Here is a 24,009-nt window from a genome sequence, read left to right on the forward strand (position 1 = left end):
TAAAAAAAAGCTTATGCTGAACAAAACATGAATGCTGAAACTCAAACTTCACAGATCACTTACTTTCATATTGAAATATACATTTTTTTTTACAACATAGATGTTCAAGGAGAGACTTGGATTAGCACAGTTACTGCTCAATAAGTGAAATAACGCAATTCATGACTTCCCTCAGTTTAGGCACAGGCACTGCTCTTCTGAACAACAGTAACAACTTATACTTATACAAGTAAAAACCCATACTTATAGGGGCCATATGACACGGCAAAAATGAATATTATTGTTTGTTTAAGATGTAATGCAATGTGTATACAAGATTTAAGGTTTTAAAAACACTGTATTTTCCACATATCTTGCATGTTTGTATCTCCTCTTTGCCCGCCTCTCTGAAAGTTGCAGATTTTTTACAAAGCTAATCAAAAATTATTTATGTAGTCAACACAAAATATCTAAAAACATATTTATGTAGTCTCAACACAAAATAAATAAGTTAAATTAATTAGACTAATTTAAATGGGTTTAACATAGTAAAGTGGATTTGGATTCCTTAATAATTTGTTCAAATAAAATTACTCAAACAAAATAATTAAAATCTTAACAACCAAAATTAGTCGATTTTAATCCCAAGATTTGAACATTATTTTAACAACTTTTTATTGTTAAAAACAGGAACATAATTATATTAAAGATATAAAATATACTTTCATAAAATCTATTCTGTGCAGTGAGCGGCAGAAAGAAACATCCCGTTCAATTCACCATACCGTAGCTGAAATGCAAATTAGTGCAATGTAACGTTTCCCAAATCCTGTCACTGTATAGGAACATGGACATACTTCTGTGAATATGCATGTATGAGGCGCTGTACAGGGTTTAAATAAAACTGCGCTTTTAAATTGCCTTACACCGTGTCCACACCGGACGCGCGAGGCAGCATGACAACCAGCATGTGCCGGACGCAACAGGAGCACCGCGCCGCATCCAGCGTGGAAAAAAATTAGATTTTTTTTAATCAAAATTAATTTTCCTGTAAAACTGAAACACTATACGATCACAAAGTTAAAAATAATTCAAGTGGCAAAATGAGAACTGTTTAAATAAAATAAAGCATATTTAACAAAAGCATTGCGTGGAAATGGTTTATTCCCTTTGTGAATCCGTGAAACCGTATTCACACGCATTGTCTCCATTGTGCAGACTACTCAGGTTAGACCGTCACACCAACACTATTCTGACTCTGAGCGCAAATGCGACTTAATGAACTTTTCTTCCCACCCATAAAACACATATCACATCCAATTTTCAGAAAGAATTGTTATTCAAAATCTAAAAACCATGAATAGTTTTAATCGAATGGTGACCCCAAGAATCGATATTAATCAAATTATGAGGTAACAAAAGATTCCCACCCCTAGTATATATGAATAGTATTTCGCTCTTAAAAATAAAGGTGCCTCACAATGCCATTGAATAACCTTTTTTTGGTCTAAATAAAGAACTTTTAACATCTGAAGAACCTTTCTGTTTCACAATAGGTTCTCTGTGGCGAAAAAATGTTCTTCAGATAACAAAAAGGCAAAAAATGATTTTTGCTGCTTGTTCAATTAACTAAACTTGCTTATGTTTAATCATCACAACGTGATTTTTATGTTTAGCCATATAACTGAATCCATTCATGTTGGGACAACATAAAAGAGTTGTGTTGTGTTAACATAAAACAGTTACAATTGGGCAGAGGACTTATATTTCCCAGCATGCTTTGCGTTATTAAAATTAAAGCTAAATTGCAAGTATGTTAATATCATCATTGCAGTGGCATTTGGTAGTTTAATAATTACAAGAGCAGATGCTATTGTATGCAGCAGTAAAAATCTTTAACCTTCTTATTTTTCTGTTTAGACCACACACAGAAATTTTGCTGTAGAAAAGCTTTGTTTGCAAAAATGCGTGAAACCGATTGAACCCACTAACACATCTGTGTCAAACTAAACCCAGAGCACAATATCCCTGATCTAATAACCCATGAAAAAATCTACAAAAACCTTGGAATAAGATTCTAACATGATGTTAAGAACCTGATGTGAAGAGTTCACATTACAGTCATATTACCGGCATATTCGGCAGAGTAAGATTCTCGATAAAAAAATATCCCATTCGTTGATTAACCTTTCACCACAGAACTACCACGATGATACATGCTTCTGTTTATGTCGGAGTAATTTCAACCTCATTTCAATAAATAAATATAATAGTAGTTTAATTGATATCCCGGAATTGCACTACACATAAACCTGAAAAGATCATCCCACCATAACTGCACACATAGTACATTTGAGTCTTGTACCATAAAATACCTTTCTGGTAATGCCGTGAGTTTTCTCTCAGCTTTGTTTTGCAATGAGAAAATGAATAGGAGAAATCCTCCCAAACATCTGTATCATAAAAAGCGAAATGGTTGGTGGCGTCATTACAGGAAATTCAAACCTTTATGAGCACAAATTTGACCAAAGAGAATGGACCAAAATGCTGCTTTTAGCATAGAAACAATGAACACATTTAAAAGTTTGGCTGAAAGTCACTGCGCTGAGATAATGCACTGCTCGATGAAAGCGAGGAATGCTGGGCATGGCTGAACTCTTCTAAGTGTCCCGTTATTCTCATGCAACGAATGCTGTTACATAACAAATAAGAGCTAATAATAGAGCTGGCTCTTAGATTTTTTTTAATTTAATGAACAGATATAGAAACAGCACTTAGGCACAGAATGTCCCCTCTGCCTATCAGGTTTCATCCCACTCTTAGTTACTGCATTAGGTTGAGATGAAGAGGATTGGACATTTACCAAAAGGTCACTCCTCTTTAAAACTGCAGTTACCTCTTGACACAGTTTTCTGTGTTTTAACCACATTGATCCGTTCCTCTTGAAATCTCATTTGTATGCATTAGGACACAGCTGAGAAAGGAGAAAACGCACACTTTTGTTTGTTATTCTATCGCGTTGGCTGCTTAAATCCAATGACCTATATTGCTTTTATTCTGAGCTAATGCTATTTCCTACCCTCTTAACCCAGTCCCCCAATTTAACCTTTAAACAAACCCAGATCTTTAAGACGATAAAATCTTTATTAATATTATTCAGTACGCTTGTTAAACTGTTTTCCTTGTGGGCACGTTTGTATGCTCCCCACAATGTAAACAAATCTTGAAGCTTTAAACTTAATTCCATCTCTTTTTAAAGGTCTGATCAATTTCTCCTCCAAAAAGTTGTTGACAAGGCAACTTAACACCAATGGGCATGCCTTTACCGTACCTGATTATTAACATTTAGATAAAAAAGGATATGACTTTTATTCTTAAAACCCATTAACTCATTGCACTGAGAGTGACGTTAAATTTGTAAATTTGTAAAAAAAATAAAAAAATAAATGAAAGACAAGAAACAAACAACCAACCAAGAAATAAACAAATTACAATAGACAGACAAACAAATGAACTCACTTACACAGCCTTTGGAAGAGATGTTGGAGCGTTATGCTGATAGTTTGGTGTATATGGCAGTACCATTCAAAGAGCTATGACAACGATTATGCTTATAGCTCTGGAAATGGCGCTGCTATCTGCACCACATGACTTTATCCTCTCTGTGGGACTTTGCTGCATCTAGACTGCAAGAAATCTGTTTAACAACCTTTGAAAAATGAACAAATCCAAAACCGTACACCAAAATTACATATGGATGTGTCATAAAAGTGCAACTATTGCCAGCAGTCAAGGTTGAAGATAGCTGTACTCTATCAATCTACACCCTCTCAAGTATCCAAAATCCACACAGTTATCCAGCTGTTTACAGATGTAAATGCACAGAGTCGAGTGAGATCATTCTCTCAAGTGGAATAATACCTTTAATAATCAAACCGTTTGTGTTCCCTTACCACTGTATATTTATCCGACAAATCCAATCATTTTACAAGAAACCATCAAGTACCGCTGAATGAATGGTAATGTGGATGTAGTCATTTTCATAATGCAAACAATGTGTACAATAGAATGTACAAGGTGTTTTCCTTGACAAGGGTAAATCTTACAAAAAACCCTGTCAAATGACAAAAGGAAATTATATATTGATATTTTAAGTGTATTTTCGTGGGACTTTCTGGATCGCGGATGGTGGGTTCTTCCTCTTCCTCGTGGATGTTTGCTAGGTGGCTTATGGTCGGCGTCACTGAGTGCAGCTATGACACTTCAGAGGGGATCTGGCCATCCCGGCTGAGTCTGGTTTCTCCCAAGGTTTTTTTTCTCTATTAATCAATCATTGGAGTTTTGGTTCCTCGCACAGCAGGGCAGTGTTGGCCGGGAGACTGCATTTATTTAGTTATTTATTTATTCATTATTATTTATAAGAATGATCTTGTTTGTTCTACACTGTGCTGTGTTTTACCTTTGTTTTTCTGTTTTTCTTGTTTGCTCCTATAAAGCTGCTTTGGAACAATGCACATTGTGAAAAGCGCTATATTAATAAACTTGAATTGAATTGAATTTAGATTTTGTAAATTAAGACCATTTTTCATTTCCATAATTTAAGAAAAATAAATTAAAGTTCAACACATATGCTGATGTGCCATTACAACAATGTGGTTGTGAAACAGCATCTCATTAGATTGTATCCTAAGACAAAGCAACTCAACTAAAGCTTTAAACTATTCTATTGCTGCCTTACAAGCATGTTTTCCTTCACAAAATGAACGAAACAATAACCTTGAACAAGCTTTAAGTAATGGCGATTCAAAAAACAATAGTCATCCAAAAACTGATGTTGAAAAAGATAAACACTTTTCCATTTTATATCAGGAGTATAAATATCTTTCTATTGACAGATTTTGTGACCCATAAGATAAATACTAGTGGTGGGCCGTTAACGGCGTTAACGCAGTGAGACTCTTATCGCGCGATAAAAAAAATGTCGCCGTTAATCTATTCTCAAAGTTGGGTTGGGAGCTGGGTCTATACTACGCAAGCTATGATGACTTTCACCTTGATATTTAAGCGCGGATGTATACCAGCTTAACTGCACTGTACGGGGCGAGAACGAGATTTTTCAACTCGCGTGATTCGCGTCATTCGCGGAAGCAGAAGCCGACTCATCATCTCATAACCAGGGCTTCATTCGCGCGATTCGCGCAGCAAGTAGGTCTATGGGCTCTTTGCATTACATTTAAATCACTCGCGCTTGACACGCCATTCGCGTTTGGTCTGAACACAACATAACGTTACTGTGAAATTACCGCATCAAACGTGACGTGCTAACATGGATGCAGCTATGAAGCCGCCGGGTTTGCTTCAGGGAATATTAATTTTTAAGAAGCTTCCCAATAGAAACATCGCAAGACTAAGGTTGTTTGCACCTTGTGCAATGCGGAATTGGTTTAAAAAAAACACTTTCTCTCAACAGGTAGTGGTCTAGCTTTAGTTGAAACCAGTAACTTTGTATTGAGATCTAATGTATTATGGCTCCTGTATGACATATCGCTTGTTGCTCCCTCACTCTTTGTAAGTCGCTTTGGATAAAAGCGTCTGCTAAATGACTAAATGTAAATGTACTGTAGGAGCTCTTCCAGTCTCAAGTACCACCTGAACGCAAATCATCCCTTAGCTATTGCGGAAGTAAACACAAGTTCATCTTATTGAACATAATTTAATTTTCATCACCAATTATCATAGTAGAACAGCTTTCTCAAGCAGTTTGTGATGCATTTTGGAAACAGGAGATGAGCCCCTGGTCTTATGCGCCACCTGGCTTGAGAAACCCGTTCTCAAATACTTACTTTTAGTCATTATTTGCGTAGCACACATATTCTGAATGCCTTCGGCAGAATTCAAATGAGCCATTTTAATCTAGATTAATCTAGATTAATTTTGGAATTAATCTAGATTAATCTAGATTAAAAAAATTAATCTATGCCCACCACTAATAAATACTGTTATTTTTTCAGAGATGGCAGGACAGGATTTTAATTGCATTAATTAGACTGTGTTTGAACTACTGAAAATCATCTGAAATCTCCTTCACTTCATACAATCCACTGCTCCTCGACACTTAAAGTATTCAGTGTTTATTAAGATTAGAACAAACCAACGTCACAAGTGTTTAATGAATTTCGATATAGTGAAGTTACTACAAAAATTATGAAGTCCATTACTGTTGTGGGAAGCCATCCAACAGTAGGAATGGGATATTTTTTAACCTAATATTGATCTTTGTTATGAAAGTTGTTAAAAATCAGTGGTATTCCATCTTTTTAGAACTGATCCTAAAATACATGTAAAAACATTAGTATTATGTTGTTTTCATGAATATGAACTTCAAGAGCATTGCGCTTCAAGAGTATTCAAGGACTACAAACACTCCATATTTGTTGTTATTTTAACAAGTTTGTGTTGTTTATGGTGTAAGTAGTTTACAGAAAGAAACAAAAAATAATTTAATTAAAAGGTCAATTTAGAAAAATAGAAAATAATTTTGGAGTGCTCTCTTTATATTTTACGTGGCTGAATATTGAAAAGTTACATTCGTCCCACCCACTAAGCTCAACACCTCAGTTGACATAGTGCCATGTTTTCCATACATCTGCCCCACCATGCATCTCTTTACAAGTTATGGTCTCGTGGGTGTAGTTTGGTTGAGATCCTTTGTCTTTGGTAACATAGACATCCCAGCCATTGATTTTCTATAATAACAGTCAAATTACCACAAGATCGAGGCTATGCATGTTTCCTAGGTCTGGATACATCATCCTTGACAAATAAAAGACTATTGGCATCTGTTGTCTGTCGACCCTCAGGTCTGTGAACACACTGTAAGTGTGTAAAAGTGCATACGCAGAATCCTTCACTTTCAAGGAAGAAGAATTATAATAATCCATTAGTAGCTGTTGCTGTGACTTTCTTTCCAATTCATGGCACCTGTTGATCTTCAAAAACTTGAGAACTGAGAAGAAAAGCCGCAAGGCTTTTGGTTGGTGGGATAATGAGGGATCCTTATTAGACGTAAACACGAGCAAAACTCCAATAACCAGCAAAGAACTATTTACTGAAATGTGTGTAAATACAAACACGCTGGACCCGGCCATCTCGTCTCTTTACCTAAAATGTGGGTGGGATGACAGCATTGTCTCACATTACAGGTCAAGTAAGTAATGTCACTAAATAAAATGCCCCAAGTGCCTTTGAGTGTTGAACGTTTAGTCACTAATGAAATCGAGTTAGAGAGAATGAATGACTCTAATTACAGAAAGCAGACTTGATAAAACACAGATTCCACCTATACCAGGGTTCCTCAAATCTTACCCTGAAGGACCGGAGCACTGCAGAGTTTAGCTCCAACCCTGATCAAACTTGCATACATGTGATTTTCTAGTGATACTGAACAACTTGATCAGCTTGCTCAAGGTGTGTTTGATCAGTACTTTTAACCCTTTATTAAATCATTTTGAGTTGCACTCATGACCTTCAGTACATAAGATAAAAAACTGAATGAACGAATTTCCATTCACAGTGAAGCCATCCAACACTAGGAATGGGATATTTTTTAACCTAATATGGATCTTTGTTTTGAAAGTTGTTAAAAGTCAGTGGTCTTCAATTTTTTTTGAACTGATCCTAAAATACATGTAAAAATATTAGTATTATGTTGTTTGCATGAATATGAACTTCAGGAGTATTCAAGGTCTACAAACACTCCATATTTGTTGATATTTTAACAAGTCTGTGTCGTTTATGGTGTAAGTATTTCCATTCACAGTGCTTAATGCTGAAGTTACAATATTTGGTATTAAATGCTAAACTAAAATCACATGTCACCAGTTTGAGTGCAGCTATGACACGTCAGAGGGGATCTGGCCCTCCCGGTTGAGCCTGGTTTCTCCCGAGGTTTTTTTCTCCATTAATCAATCATTGGAGTTTGGGATCCTCGCCACAGCAGGGCAGTGTTGGCCTGCTCACCGGGAGACTGCATTCATTCATTTATTTATTTATTTAATTAGAAATTAGATATTATTTATTAGAATGATCTTACTCGTTGTATAAATACCATGCACTGTGCTGTGTTTTAACTTTTCTGTTTTTCCTGTTTGCCCCTGAAACAATACACATTGTGAAAAGCGCTATATATATAAACTTGAATTGAATTGAAATTGAAAAAGTAGTTTACAGAATGAAACAAAAATTATTTTACTTAAACATAAATGGTAAATTTAGAAAAATAGAAAATAATTTTGGCAAAGCATACACAAGGAATGGGTGATATGGCCCTAAAACTCTATCATGATGTTTTCTGGTATGTTTTGCGATAACGATGCAAATGACGATATAACTATAACACCACCCACCGCCTACCGCTGTTTTTTGCTACAAGTGATAGCTGCCTCAGTCTAGAGCCTCAAAAAACACAAACGATAATCAAAAAGTAAAACGTACCCCAAATCAAACAGGCTCCTAAAATATACCCACAGCATTTTGTAAATATAAAATAAAATGGTTTCATTCGACTTCAAAAGTTTGTAGTAAAGAAAGAATTTAATTAACTAAAACTCCATATACAAACCATCTCATTCCTAAACTGCCCTGTCAGCCCTTACTAGAGCCCTGCATTTCAGCCCGTCGGGCCAGACTTTTTTATGCCCCTAGGACCGGGCTTCGGGCCAATTTTCACGTCATAGCTCACACATGGATCGGGCCTCGGGAATGTTTTCGAAAAATACGTTTTATATGAAAATACATTTTATGACCCATCACAAAACACATATAGCGCATTTTACACACGGACGCGGCGACGCGTAATGCAAACACAGGTTCCAGCCATAGACAACATTCACTTCACGTGCAATGGACAACCTTAAGAGAAAAACCGCCAGTGCCATGTTCTGTGGTTAAGTTGTGATTTTTCAGGTTTTATTTTATATTTATTTGTTCATTATTCGTTTGCTTTCCCACTACATTGTGCGGTTTCGTGCAGCAGAGCAGCCTGCCCTGCTTTCTACTTTTGTTAGAAATGCCTTTGTTCTGAGACGGTGATAATAAACTTTTAATCTAACATTGTGATATAGGCTACTGTTGTGTGTTTATATATCTGTGGATTTTATGGTAGACTAGTCAAGTGTTGATGTGATATTATTTATAGGCTAAATTGATCAAACATGGTAAACTTACTGCCGGCTGGAAGCCGTTTGCGGTCGAATTTTCTCCAATAAATATAATCACTTTTCGGTTAAATACAAAATCTGAGCTATTTTAATGAATGTAACAGTAGTATTATCTGTGTTGGTGGAGCGAAAAAAAGACGGGCTTCGGGTCGGACTCAGGCCAAACATTTTGATAAGCTGCCGGACAAGGGCCGGGCTACAACCCGTGCTTCTCGGGCCAGGGACGGGCTTGAGCCTAGATTTGAGGCCCGTGCAGGGCTCTAGCCCTTAACAGCCATTTCTAATATATTGGCAACACTGTTGGCAGCTAGTCACTTAAGGTGTTTTACATTAAACTACTGCAATGACTGTTTGAAAATACATCATTAAAAAGATCTATTAACTCACTGAAAGCAAAACACTTACATGCACATCAAGTGTAAATAACAGATAAACACAATAAATCTGTTAAGGTCTCAACAGAGGAGAATTCATCATTAACATCTTCAGTTATTACAGACAACACATTCACTTTATTTCTGTCATCTGTCTAAGATCTTATTGAGAATAAACAGAGGTTTAGTCTTAGTTCATTGTATCAATATGTTTTAAGTCACCATTATCATGACCAGTGTTTGCATTACTGGGCATGAGCATTTCTTCCTTTAACAGTAAATGCATTAGTGTTTTGTAATGTACAATTAAGCATTGATACTGAAAGGCACTTTTTGAATTTGAATTATGAACCCGAATTTCCACGCAGTGATGGGAAAAGAAGAGGTGTGTGTGCATGTGAGTCAGCGAGTGTGAAAGAACTCACTTGAGATCTCCCCACACAGCATTAGACAGGAACAGGCCTAGTGTTGCAGAACCAGAGGAGCAGTTTGGAGGCAGAGGAGCAGCCGCTGGAGCGGAGGAGAACAGAGGGCAGCACACGTGGAGGACAGAGAGGAAGAAAACCAGGCGAAGTAGGAGAAGAAAGAGAGAAGAGGAGATGCAGGTTATTTCAGTCCTGATTGATTTAAAGCACATTCAATCAACAGATATGCTGTGAGAGGTAGAACTCGAAAAGGAAAGTTTTAAAATAAGCTATGAATGCGGTCGGGTTTAACTGTCTGAAAACAGTTTGAGGATCTATTTTAAAAAACTGAAACACTTTGTAGACATTATCTAAAAAAGACTAAAGGCCTTGACAAGTTTTTGGACATGTTATAGTCTTTCTCTTGGGTTAACTCAAAGTTTAACCCTATGTGTTGTTGTTTGTAAAAAAATAAATTAAAACATATTACAAAGGAAATATGTCAGTATTAAGAAAATCTGTTTCACTGTAACAGAACGAAATAAAAGGAAACTGATAAAGGTCCAGTGTATGAAATTTAGCAGAATCTAGTGGTGAGGTTTCGAATTGCAACCAATGGCTCACTCCACCACTCCCTTTCAAAGCACTACGGCAGCTGACACAGGATTAAGATGTCGTCACGTTCTCGCTTCTTTGCCAAAGGAGATAACGTATTACAAAACGCGCTCTGTTGAGAAGTTTGTCTGATTAGGGCAACTGTAAAAACAACATGGTGAATTCCATGTAAGGGGACCCATGGTGTATGTAGACAGAAATAGCTCAGTCTAAGGTAAAAAAAAACTAACGCTTCATTATGTAAGGTTTTATACACAGAGATGCACATAAATGGTGCGCAGATGCGTGACCAAAATTAAAAATGTGCTCTTTAAATAAGTTTAGACCGCTCATTTGAGTACTGACATGGTTGAAATCTTTTGATGCACAATCACTGTTTTAGACCGACAAAATGTAATACTGTAAAAGATTTCCGTTTGAACTGAATGCTGCTAAAACTACTGATATTTTATTTGTTCCCGGTGTTAAACGCGACCAGGATGTAAATTATGAAAAATAGAGTATTGGTAGCTCCGCCTATGTTGATTCTGCTTTCGTTACTAGAGAAGCAAGAGGCACGCGCAGCCTCTGTGAATGTCTGGATCTGCACTCCGCCGCGCTGTACGTCTACCAAAACACCACCTCTCTTAAAATTTCTTAAAGGACAAGCTGTTTAAACATGACACTTGCACGCTGCTTATGTTTCTCTATGCTATACTCGATCCTAGCTCCGCCACACAAGTCTCCATGTCCGCTCGCAAGTGCACTTCCCAGCAACCTGCCAAAAACCAAAAAGGTTGTCGTTTTAGATTTTAAAATTGGTGTTGAAAATGAATATTTACTAATGTAAAAAGAAAAACAAGAAAAAATAGATTATCATTGTATTTTAAGTGTACTTTAAAATAATATAAATATGGTATTATACCACTTTATTATTTAGTTTATTGTTCATTAAAAACTAACTACTTTTTTACTTTTATATTTAATAGGTAAATATAATTTGTCACACGATGTGCAATGTGAGCACCAAACCGAATCTCCAGGTGCACAATTGAGAACCAGATAGAAAAACTTATGTGCACCCCTGTTTATACATCTCTGAAAACATGGTTATGTATATGATATTGCATTTCTGTCAACAGAACCTCGAAAAAATTACACATTGGACCTTTAAAGGCCTTTCAAACTATTAACGATAATGATAACTATAAACATTACTATATAAGTGTTATAATTACATTAACGTGTGAATTTTAAGCTCGAGTTACAGTCACAAAGATGGATGTATCATGTAGATGACCTACTGTTGCTTTACGCTAATTTATTATGCTAATTAATTATGCTAATTAAACAGACAATGCCACACAATCTCACTGTAAAACATAGTCATTCGTACGTTTAAGTTCATTTTGCTTTATTTTCAGTGACGGGCTAGGAGAGGAATTTAGTAGTCCAACTACTAGTTTAGTAGTTAGATTATTATTAGTTTTAATAATCGTACATTTTTGTACAATTCTCATTGTACAAATTTATACGAATTGGCCACCTCGTAAAATAATTCAAATTCCTGTTAGATCAGGTTGGACACACCAAGTTCTTAAAAGACATGAGAGAGAAGACGTCACTCTGTTAAGTGAGAGTTGGCATTCAAAAACAAATTTTAATTTGTAGTTCCATATGACCCAGCATCAGTACCAGTCTCTTAAAGGGGTGATATGAACATCAGGTTCCAAAGCAGTAGTACTGACAGATACGCCTACTTTACTTGTGTAAACATTTGGGCAGTGTCAAATCATACCACGAACTGACGTAGATTTGTGGGGGTGTGGTTACACGAGGCGTTTCAGGCAGGTCTGGGAGAGCATTCGCTTTTAGATAAAATGCATCTTTTGTTCTGACACTTTACTTTTTTGCAATTTAACGTGTCTAATACATGCATGGACAACTTTTAACACACCAAAGACACAGAAAAACATGTACTTGTGCCATATGACCCCATTAAAATAAGAATAATTTCTCAAATTAATTTTTTTTAAATTTTCCTCCATATTATTTGCGGTGTTACCAATGCTATGTCAACAAACAGTCAAAACACATTTAAGGTGATGCCATGGTTGATGCCATAAATATTGGGACAAACAATGAGATTTTCACAAACTCAACTGTTCCCAAAAACAAACAGGAAACAGTTTAACAATGGATTAAAGGGGGTCGAGCTTTCTCATACGTAGCACCTAAACTCTGGAATAGCCTTTCTAATACTATTCGAGGGTCAGACACACTCTCCCAATTTAAATCTAGATTAAAGACACATCTTTTCAGCCAAGCTTTCACTTAATGCATAGTTAATGAACAGCAGCTACGCTAATTATTCTCTTTATTCTCTTTCCGCCTCTGCCTCGGGATGCCCATCCCGAGGTAGGAAGAAGTTCCACCATGTCCAGACGACCGACAGATGCCCATCCCCAATTTGAGATTACGCCAGCTACAGCTGCAGACTGACTGACCATCCCAGCTCCATCTACGCCAATTCCACCACCAGCCAAGGGAAATATGACCATCGGACCATCCCAGCTCAGACCACTACATCCCCAACCAAGAGCAAAGACGGACTATTTGTCTTATTAATGCTGAAGTTACAATATTTGGTATTAAATGCTAAACTAAAATCACATGTCACCAGTTTGAGTGCAGCTATGACACGTCAGAGGGGATCTGGCCCTCCCGGTTGAACCTGGTTTCTCTCGAGGTTTTTTTCTCCATTAATCAATCATTGGAGTTTGGGTTCCTCGCCAAAGCAGGGCAGTGTTGGCCTGCTCACCGGGAAACTTCATTCATTCATTCATTTATTTATTTAATTAGAAATTAGATATTATTTATTAGAATGATCTTATTCGTTGTATAAACACCATGCACTGTGCTGTGTTTTACCTTTTCTGTTTTTCCTGTTTGCCCCTGTAAAGTTGCTTTGGAACAATGCACATTGTGAAAAGCGCTATATAAATAAACTTGAATTGAATTGAATATGAGAATGTACACAAAAAATATGAACGGTATTATATCCCTAAATATAAACTCAATAAACTTAGAACAGTAGATCCCACTATGTGCAATGTAAACGTCTCTTTTTGAATGGTGTATTTTGCGAGCGACTTTGTTGATGGATTGGCTCAGCTATTATGTACCATGTAAACAGAGCTCTTTTCCTGGCTTTAAGTAGTTGACACTTAAAATATACTGTATATATCGATCCTTATTTGTTGGCTTCATAATAGAACCATAACACAGACACAGAGGCTTGCAATAAACCCAAGAATGATTGCCTGACTCACTGTGCCATCTCCCATAAAGATTACAGATCAAAATTTGCTCTCCAAGCTTTGAATAAGGACATCATCTTTGTATGTGTGCTTTAAAGCAAGGCGCTGGTGTGTAGACTTGGAAACCCCCGTAATAAAATCTAACCCCATCGATACATACCACTGCAATTCCAAAATCTCTGCTGAAACAGAGGGCAGAGTTTGGCTCTATGAATGCATTGTGGGTAAATTCCTCCATCTCAGAGGAATCACACAGGATTGGTAAAGTTTAAGATCACCACGTCTCCAGAGCAAGCAATGCCGGTTCAAGATAAAGGTGGACAAATATATTGAATTGCTAGGCTGAGGGGATAAAGTTACTAACTTTTTAGTTTCAGTCACCGTTGCTGTTGTCCTTTCATTTAGCAGACATTATAACAGGATTCCATAAAATCGCAATAAAAAAATAATCTGAAATTATATTTTTGGGAAATTACCAATAAAACATTCCCATATTATTTCAAGTGAGAGCATAAACTCAACTGCAATTGTAAAACTTGTTCAGTTTCATTATCCACTATAATAGCCCGTGTCTGTCTGATGAATAGTGTGTACAGTCAATCTATTTGGTCCTCTGACATCACCAATCAGAATAAAGCTCAATAAAAATGACAGATATTATTTTTGTCCTCCTCTCTGGGCAGTTTGTTTGATCTGCCTCTGTCAGTCTCTGTTTCATTTCGAGGAAGTTTATTTTCTGAGAACAAAACACTCGAGGCGTTCTAGGCGGCCGTATCCGAACGATGCTAAGAGCTGACATATGTGTGGTATTGTTTCAGTCTGAGGTTTGTTGAAGAAAACATCCTGTCCCGAGCGAAGCCGCGTTGAGGGATCGCTCATGCCAGACAACATATGCTTATCATCAAAATCTGAAGCCAAGTCTGGTAAATGCGGGAAAATACTTCATCAGATTAAAACCAATAGGATGGCCTGAAGATAAGCCGATCTCCGCTGACACTGTGTGACCTCATGCAACCTTTATTGTACACAGATTTTATAGTGGTCATTGTTGATAATCTGTTACATAGTCCATGGCGAAAGCAATCAATATGTCTTCCTGTCATAAAAACATGCCTCAATAATGTTAAAAAGTCAAAAACACTGCTGGGCGGCTTTTTTGGGGTTGGAGACACAAATCATCACTTAAAATATGAGGCATGAATTACAACTGGCATTTGTTCAATAGAACGCTCAATTAAACCGTGTGTCAGGGTTTGCTTTTGAACGGCTGATGGCACGCACAAAAGCCAGCTATCATTGCTATGCTACAAAATCCAGGTCCGTTTTATCAGACTGGATACATCATACACTCAAACTGTTTCAACCCATATATCATTTGCAGCTCATGTGGAGCTAATGCACAAACCTGATGTTGGTCTTAGCGACACCACCTGAGAGTTATTTTGCAATTCAGTTTTTTAACGTTTGCACAGGTTACAGCTTCTCCCCCTATCATAACCCACGTTTTTAAATATCAAGAATTGCAAGAAAGCACTAGCTGTCTAGTGAAGAATTTCCCATTAAAGACTATCAAGAGCACTCCTTTGATGTCAAATGTTGTATAGATAGGCTTTTGAAACAGTTGATGTTGACAATCTAAAGGAACAATACTGGGTTTTGCATAGGATCTACTGACAGAAATGCAACATAATATACAAAACTATTTCTTTAGAGGTGTATAAAGACCTTACATAATAAAGCGTTATGTTTCTTATACCTTAGAATAAGCTGTTTACATCTACATACAGAGCAGCCCTACATACATTCAATTTGCAACCATGTTTTGCACAGCAGCCCTAAACGGACAAAGAACTCTTCAACTCTTCCTCTTCCTGTCCGCTGCGGTATAGTGGTTGAAGCGATCGCCAATGATCCGTGATCCGTATGGATCGTACTCTATGGTTTGGAACGCATGTGACCTGCGGATTAAATGTAAATTTATTCATCATTGAGTAAGGGAATGAGACTAAGAGCGGTTCAAAAAACCCTTATGACGACAAGGAATTGGAGGACCGTGACGTCGCCCGGTATGGCGCAGCCGGGGCCCCACCCTGGAGCCAGGCCCGGGGTTGGGGCTCGTATGAGAGCGCCTGGTGGTCGGGCCGTCCCCCATGGGGTCCGGCTGGGATCAGCCCGAAGGAGCGACGTGGGGCCACCCTCCCGTGGACCCACCACCTGCAGGAGGGACCGTAAGGGGCCGGTGCAAAGTGGATCGGGTGGCAGTCGAAGGCGGGGGCCTCGACAACCTGATCCCTGGACGCGGAATCTAGCTCTAGGGACATGGAACGTCACCTCTCTGACGGGGAAGGAGCCTGAGATTGTGCGTGAGGTTCAGAGATTCCGACTAGAAATAGTCTGGAACCACTCTTCTCGAGGGAGGATGGACTCTTCACCACTCTGGAGTTGCCCATGGTGAGAGGCGGCGGGTTGGTGTGGGTTTGCTTATAGCCCCCCAGCTCAGCCGCCATGTGTTGGAGTTTACCCGGTGAACGAGAGGGTCGGTTCCCTGCGCCTTTGGGTCGGGGATAGGTCTCTCACTGTCGTGTGCGCCTATGGGCCAAATGGCAGTGTAGAGTACCCGGCCTTCTTGGAGACTCTGGGAGGGGTGCTGGAAAGTGCCCCGACTGGGGACTCCGTCGTTCTGCTGGGGGACTTCAACGCCCATGTGGGCAACGACAGTGAGGGGCGTGGAGGGGCGTGATTGGGAGGAACGGCCCCCCTGATCTGAACCCGAGTGGTGTTCTGTTATTGGACTATTGTGCTAGTCACAGTTTGGCCATAACAAACACCATGTTCAAACATAAGGGTGTCCATCAGTGCACATGCCACCAGGACACCCTTGGCCGGAGGTCAATGATCGACTTTGTGGTTGTTTCATCTGACCTACGGCCGTATGTCTTGGATACTCGGGTGAAGAGAGGGGCGGAGCTGTCAACTGATCACCACCTGGTGGTGAGCTGGATCCGATGGCGGGGGAGGAAGCTGGACAGACTCAGCAGACCCAAACGTACTGTGAGGGTCTGTTGGGAAACGCCTGTCAGAAAGATCTTCAACTTCCACCTCCGGCAGAGCTTCGGCCAGATCCCGAGGGAGTCTGGAGATATTGAGTCCGAGTGGACCATGTTCTCCACCTCCATTGTCAACGCGGCCACTCGGAGCTGTGGCCGTAAGGTCTCCTGTGCCTGTCGAGGCGGCAATCCCCGAACCCGGTGGTGGACACCAGAAGTAAGGGATGCCGTCAAGCTGAAGAAGGAGTCCTAGTGGGACTGGCTGGCTTGTGGGACTCCAGAGGCAGTTGACAGGTACCGACAGGCCAAGCGGACTGCAGCCCGGGTGGTTGGGGAGGCAAAAACTCGGGCCTGGGAGGAGTTTGGTGAGGCCATGGAGAAAGACTATCGGTCGGCCTCGAAGAGATTCTGGCAAACCGTCCGGCGCCTCAGGAGGGGGAAGCAGTGCCCTACCAACACTGTTTACAGTGGAGGGGGGCAGCTGTTGACCTCGACCGGGGATATCGTCGGGCGGTGGAAGGAATACTTCGAGGATCTCCTCAATCCCGCCGTCACGTCTTCCATTGAGGAAGCTGAGGCTGAGGGCTCGGAGGCGGACTCGCCCATCACCCGGGCCGAAGTCACCAAGGTAGTCAAGAAACTCCTCGGTGGCAGGGCAACGGGGGTGGACGAGATCCGCCCCGAGTACCTCAAGTCTCTGGATGTTGTGGGGCTGTCTTGGCTGACACGCCTCTGCAGCATCGCGTGGTGGTCGGGGACAGTGCCCTTGGACTGGCAGACCGGGGTGGTGGTCCCTCTTTTTAAGAAGGGGGACCGGAGGGTGTGCTCGAACTATCGGGGATCACACTTCTCAGCCTCCCCGGGAAAGTCTATGCCAGGGTACTGGAGAGGAGAATCCGGCCGATGGTAGAACCTCAGATTCAGGAGGAACAGTGTGGTTTCCGTCCCGGTCGTGGAACACTGGACCAGGTCTATACCCTCTCCAGGGTGCTGGAGGGTTCATGGGAGTTTGCCCAACCAATCCACATGTGTTTTGTGGATTTGGAGAAGGCATTCGACTGTGTCCCTCGCTGCATCTTGTGGAGGGTGCTCCGGGAGTATGGGATTCGGGACCCTTTGCTAAGGGCCATCCGGTCCCTGTACGACCTGAGCAGAAGCTTGGTTCGCATTGCCGGCAGTAAGTCAGACTTGTTTCCGGTGCATGTTGGACTCCGGCAGGGCTGCCCTTTGTCGCCGGTTCTGTTCATAATTTTTATGGACAGAATTTCTAGGCGCAGCCAGGGGCCGGAGGGCATTGGGTTTGGGGACCACACGATTTCATCTCTGCTCTTTGCGGATGATGTCGTCGTGCTGGCCCCCTCAGACCAGGACCTTCAGCATGCACTGGGACGGTTTGCAACCGAGTGCGAAGCGGCTGGGATGAGAATCAGCACCTCCAAATCTGAGGCCATGGTTCTCAGTCGGAAAAGGGTGGCCTGCTCACTTCAGGTAGGTGGAGAGTTCCTGCCTCAAGTGGAGGAGTTCAAGTATCTGGGGGTCTTGTTCACGAGTGAGGGAAGGATGGAACGGGAGATTGACAGACGGATCGGTGCAGCTTCTGCAGTAATGCGGTCGCTGTTCCGGTCTGTCGTGGTGAAGAAGGAGCTGAGCCGCAAGGCGAAGCTCTCGATTTACCGGTCAATCTACGTTCCCACTCTCACCTATGGTCATGAGCTGTGGGTCATGACCGAAAGGACAAGATCCCGGATATAGGCGGCCGAAATGAGCTTTCTCCGCAGGGTGGCTGGGCGATCCCTTAGAGATAGGGTGAGAAGTTCGGTCACTCGGGAGGAGCTCAGAGTAGATCCGCTGCTCCTCCACATCGAGAGGGGTCAGCTGAGTTGGCTCGGGCATTTTTTCCGGATGCCCCCTGGACGCCTTCCCGGGATGGTGTTCCGGGCATGTCCCACCGGGAGGAGACCCCGGGGAAGACCTAGGACACGCTGGAGGGACTATGTCTCCCGGCTGGCCTGGGAACGCCTCGGTGTCCCCCCGGAAGAGCTGGAGGAAGTGTCTAGGGAGAGGGAAGTCTGGGCATCCCTGTTTAGACTGCTGCCCCCGCGACCCGGCCCCGGATAAGCGGTAGAAAATGGATGGATGGATTGAGTAAGGGAGTAAAATGCGCTCTATCTACAGTTTTAGCACCAACGTGTCTCCCTCTCTCCAGTATCTGGACGAATACAATATAAAAGCAATTCCCGATAAACAAAGCTGCTCCATCACACAGCTAATATTAGAACAAAAACAACAACATGTCTTTGTTCTAACAAACTGAAGAACCAACGTTATCACATACTTCACCAGTACTTCATATATCTGCTCTATCGGACTGTTTACACACACATAGCATCATTTGCACTCTATACTGCTCACTTGCACACCAGGAATATTACACTGAATGCAAGAATCCTTCTTTTTATACTTAAAATCCACATACCTTTTTTATTTTATGAAATAATGACCGCATGGTCTCTTCCATGCGTCAACATGAGAACAACATATTTTTGTACTATGGTGGCCACAGTCGTGTTTGGACTGAGCCATTCGTTTCAAATCTATAATACAACGCTAGTGGGCGATGTAAACTGCGCTTTTAACTGATTAATCATGATTAATCACATCCAGAATAAATTTTTGTGTTTACATAATATATATCTGTGGCCTGCGCATAATAATTTTGTATTTGTAACACATTCACAGACAATTATAAAAATGAATAATTGTTTATAATAGGGCAGTCAATTTAACGCATGAATTAGATATAATAAGAGTAGAATAAAGCTGTTAATTTATTAACACATTTAACGCACACAGTGATGTTTCTTTTCTGAATAAACCAGTCTTTTCTGAATTTGTTTAAACAAATTGCACAAAGGAATGAATGAATGACTAAATAATAAGGAAATTTACTGGCACCTACTGGAAGTTTTAGTTTCTTAGTTAGAGTGTAGTATATAGTTATCCCCAAAAAAATCACTCATCATTTGTTGAAATCAAAATATTTCTGAAGCTACTTTTTGTAATGTCATTATTATTAACATAATAATGACTTCATCTGGGGGTAATTTCTCATACTAACTTTAGGTGTAAATAATTTGTTATTAATTTGATTAATTCATTTCCATATCATGTAATTGATTGGTTGAATAATGCAATCGCTTGACAGTCCTAGTTTATATATATAATTTAAATTGTATATAAATATAATATATGCATGCAAATATTTCCTAAATATATATGGGTATGTGTATTTATAAATACAAAATTAATATGCACAGACATATTATGTGTACACAACCTTTTATTCTGGATTAATCGATGAAAACAGTCCTAGATCAATTAGCAAAACTATTATAAGCAATAGTGCATAGTTGTAGTTTAGACATCTTATGGTTCATAATGACTAATTTCCGGTTTTGTCACCTAGATGAGGTGTCAGGGTGAAGATAAGACTCATTCCTCAGGAAGAAGACTGTGAAAAGTTACAATAGAAATGTGCTGACTGGTTTACTGCACCCTGGATGTTTGAATGGGTTATGTGCCAAATGCACCCATATATATATATATTATTTTGTTTATTGTTCATTAAAAAAACAACTACTTTTTAACTTTTATTTTTAACAGGTAAACCAAACCGAATCTCCACGTGCTCTTCAGAACTAGATAGAAAAACTTATGTGCACCCATTACATTACATTTACATTTACATTTAGACATTTAGCAGACGCTTTTATCCAAAGCGACTTACAAAGAGTTTAGGAGCTATAAGCGATGTCATACAGGAGCCATAATACATTAAGTGCCAATACAAAGTTACTGGTTTCAACAAAAGCTAGACCACTACCTTTTGAGATAAAGGGTTAGTGTTTTTTTTTTTCATTTGTCTGTCAAGTATTCACAGAAGAGATGGGTTTTAAGTAGTTTTTTAAATGTTGTGAGAGATGAGGTTGAACAGACAGAGTTAGGAAGAATGTTCCACCAGGAAGGAGTTGTGAATGAGAACGAGCGGGAGAGCGATTTACTGCCCTTATGGGAAGGCATACACCCCTGACTATATTGCAAGCATATACTTAAATGTGGATTCCATGCCTGCAAAACTAGCATTTTAATCAAAGTACTAATAACTAATCGATATTGAATAGAATCGAATCGAAATTGAATCGAATCGAAACCATAAAAACAAGAATCGAATATAATCGCCAATTGCCAACAACACCCAGCCCTAGTGTAAAGCATGTAAACTCCTGTGTTATGTCTGGGTTTCATGCCTCATTTACATTTAGTCATTTGGCAGACACTTTTATCTAAGTGCACTTATTACAGGGACAATCCCCCTGGAGCAACATGGAGTAAAGTGTCTTGCTCAAGGACACACTGGTGATGGCTGCTGGGATCGAACCAGCAACCTTTTGATTTACCAGTTCAGTGGTTAAACCCACTAGACCACCATCTCCACAGGCTTCATTTAAAAAACAGCCTCATCTCTCATGAACACCTAATGTGATGAGTGAATGATGTGTTTACACCATCAACCTCTCTGCAGGTGGATTTTTAACTAGATATAACAAGACCAGAGCTCCAAGCTTGAACGTTGTTTGACAGACATTGCCGGGCCTCCTCATTAAGACGACCATACATTTCACATATCAATCTAAATAGAAATCATTTATTACACACTGTAAGAGCCAAAGACCACAACTCAACATAAACAGCCTCTCTCTCTCTCACTGGCAAAATGACATCGAAGTCTCCGCACTTCCAAAGCTCCTTTAAAGCCAGGAGACACCTTTTTTGAGTCATACGTTCAGAAAAATTAAGAAAATGATAGATCAAACACTGTATAGTGCTGATGTTACATCAAGAGTCTGCCTTTTTTTAAACTAAGTTTCTGAAGCAAGTGCAAACTCTATGAAAATGTCTGCCTTTCATACGTCATGAAAATAAAGGCGACAGCGACAGAAAGTTCAGTTTAAACTTGATACAGATGTTATTCAAATTCAATGCGACAAAAAAGAATAATGTCACAAGATATTTGTTGGTAGGAAACAGTATCTGCTTATACATTTATTATTCCATCTGTGTTTCATGTCAAACATATTTAATAAATATCTATCAGTCTTGAACTAAACCAAAAGACTCTAATACTTAACGCAATGACATTTTATTTTTTTATATTCTAAAACATGTATGTGTATGTGTTTATAAATACAAAATGAATATGCACAGGACACAGACATATATTATGAAAACACAAACGTTTATTCTAGATGCGATTAATCACGATTAATCGTTTGACCGCCCCAAATGATTTTCAAATACTACTAGTGCATAAGTCAAATGGTCGGAATCATTAAAGGAGAGCCATTAACCCTCTCCACTCTCTTTTCTCCTTGTTTCTTGATATCAACATCAAAAGACCAGAGCCAGACCTGACTCCAAAGGGTGGGCCTGGATTTAGTTTGGTTCTCACCCGAATGTGTTGATAAACATTTTGGTTCTTCATGGGATATCTACGACTACAAGCTTCAAAGAAAAAAAAGGAGTTGTGAAAAGTCTCTCTGTCTTTTTTCAACTGGAACTCTTGTTTCAACCAGAGAAACTTCTCTGACAAAACTACACTAAACTGTCCTTCACTACAAATATATGTAAGTTTCCTTGTTGTGTGCTGGAACTCTGGCCATCTTAAGTTACCCGTAACCAGTAATGAAGCAAGTTTTGATTTATGCTTTGTTGTATTCTTACGTTGAGATAATTCACAGCTTAAACATAATTGAAGGCATGGTATGTTTACTACATAATTCCTTCACTTTTAATTCCCTATCTGATGAGCTATGTTATAAAAACATAGCATGCAGCATACTATGTCCATAACGAAGTTGGATATTAAATGCAAACTGACCATACTGTCAGAACTATGCAAATGAGGCACCATGAGAAACAAAGGAACTTTCTCTGGGCCACTTATCTTTTTCATGGCATTGGCCCGCAGGCCACCTGGGGGTAGGGCATGTATACATTTAAAAACACCATCACCGATACACTTCGGGGGATTAGAAGGAAAATGAAATAAAATGCGGAGGACAATCCAAAAGAAACCCGGGCTTGTGGCTCCCCTATGGGGAGTCCGATTAGCCATGGAACTTCGTACACTTAAACTCAGCGTTGCTACAGGACTGCATCATGAAACCATTCAAGATATCCATCCACGCGCATACGGATATTGGTCCAGCACAGAGCTCGTAAGTATCCGATTCTACATAGATGATTTTAATGGTTTTCAGATAGGTTTTACCTCTCTCGCTGCGCTTCCTAGTGTGTTTATGTTTCATGTAAACGTATAATGTGTTTTGTCAGTATATGTCTAGGCATAATTGTTTGTAGAGTTAGTTCAATAAATAACCTTGTATTCCCTCATGATGGTTCCTTGGCTTTTTCTCAAAGGATTCGGTCACATAAACTGTGTTTCGATCTATGCTACTTCTGCTCTAAATTCTGTCTGGTAAAATCACGTTACTTATGGTCATGAGATAACGTTAAAGTGTATAAAATCATTGATGCATTTGCTGGACGAATACATACAGGGATTTTTATCACTATACTGCTAATCAGAAACTGTAAAATATGTTTAGGTAATGATGATTATGTTACGTATTTTCCTTTGAGCTAAACTAATTCCTTGACTGAAATTGACATTTTAAATAACTCATTTCATGGATGTGATCTTTGTGCTTCATGGAGAACATATTTGGTGAGCTAAGCTCATCATTATTATGACATGCAGCTAAAACCGCTACATACTTGTGCACTACACTCCTTCTTCCATTGTTCAAAACATGAAGTCCCATCCCAAACACACACCGCCCGTTAAGCCAAAAGTCGACATGTTTGATATCCAGAGCCACAGTGTAGGTTGGAAAATTAATCAATTAGGGGTGACCCCGAATAGTCCAATGTTCAATGCTATTATAGGAGGATAATATTCTCAAACTCAAATCTTGTTTAATCATGATATGAAATGGGAATCATGCCATTTT

General features: G+C 39.6%; 1 protein-coding gene across 2 annotated transcripts in view; it reads right to left on the minus strand.

The window, feature by feature from the left end:
* Positions 1–24,009, minus strand: part of htr4 (5-hydroxytryptamine receptor 4) — a 106,258-nt gene that overhangs the window by 17,584 nt on the left and 64,665 nt on the right. Inside the window, exon 7 of one of the 2 annotated variants that reach the window (XM_056770264.1) lies at positions 9,997–10,081. The exons of the other annotated variant lie outside the window; for it this stretch is intronic. Within the exon in view, the coding sequence (XP_056626242.1) occupies positions 10,018–10,081 (64 nt within the window). The 3' untranslated portion in view covers positions 9,997–10,017. The remainder of the gene's footprint in view (positions 1–9,996; positions 10,082–24,009) is intronic. 2 annotated transcript variants of the gene reach the window in all.

Source organism: Triplophysa dalaica, chromosome 16 (genome assembly GCF_015846415.1).
Source record: "Triplophysa dalaica isolate WHDGS20190420 chromosome 16, ASM1584641v1, whole genome shotgun sequence".
NCBI lineage: Eukaryota > Metazoa > Chordata > Actinopteri > Cypriniformes > Nemacheilidae > Triplophysa > Triplophysa dalaica.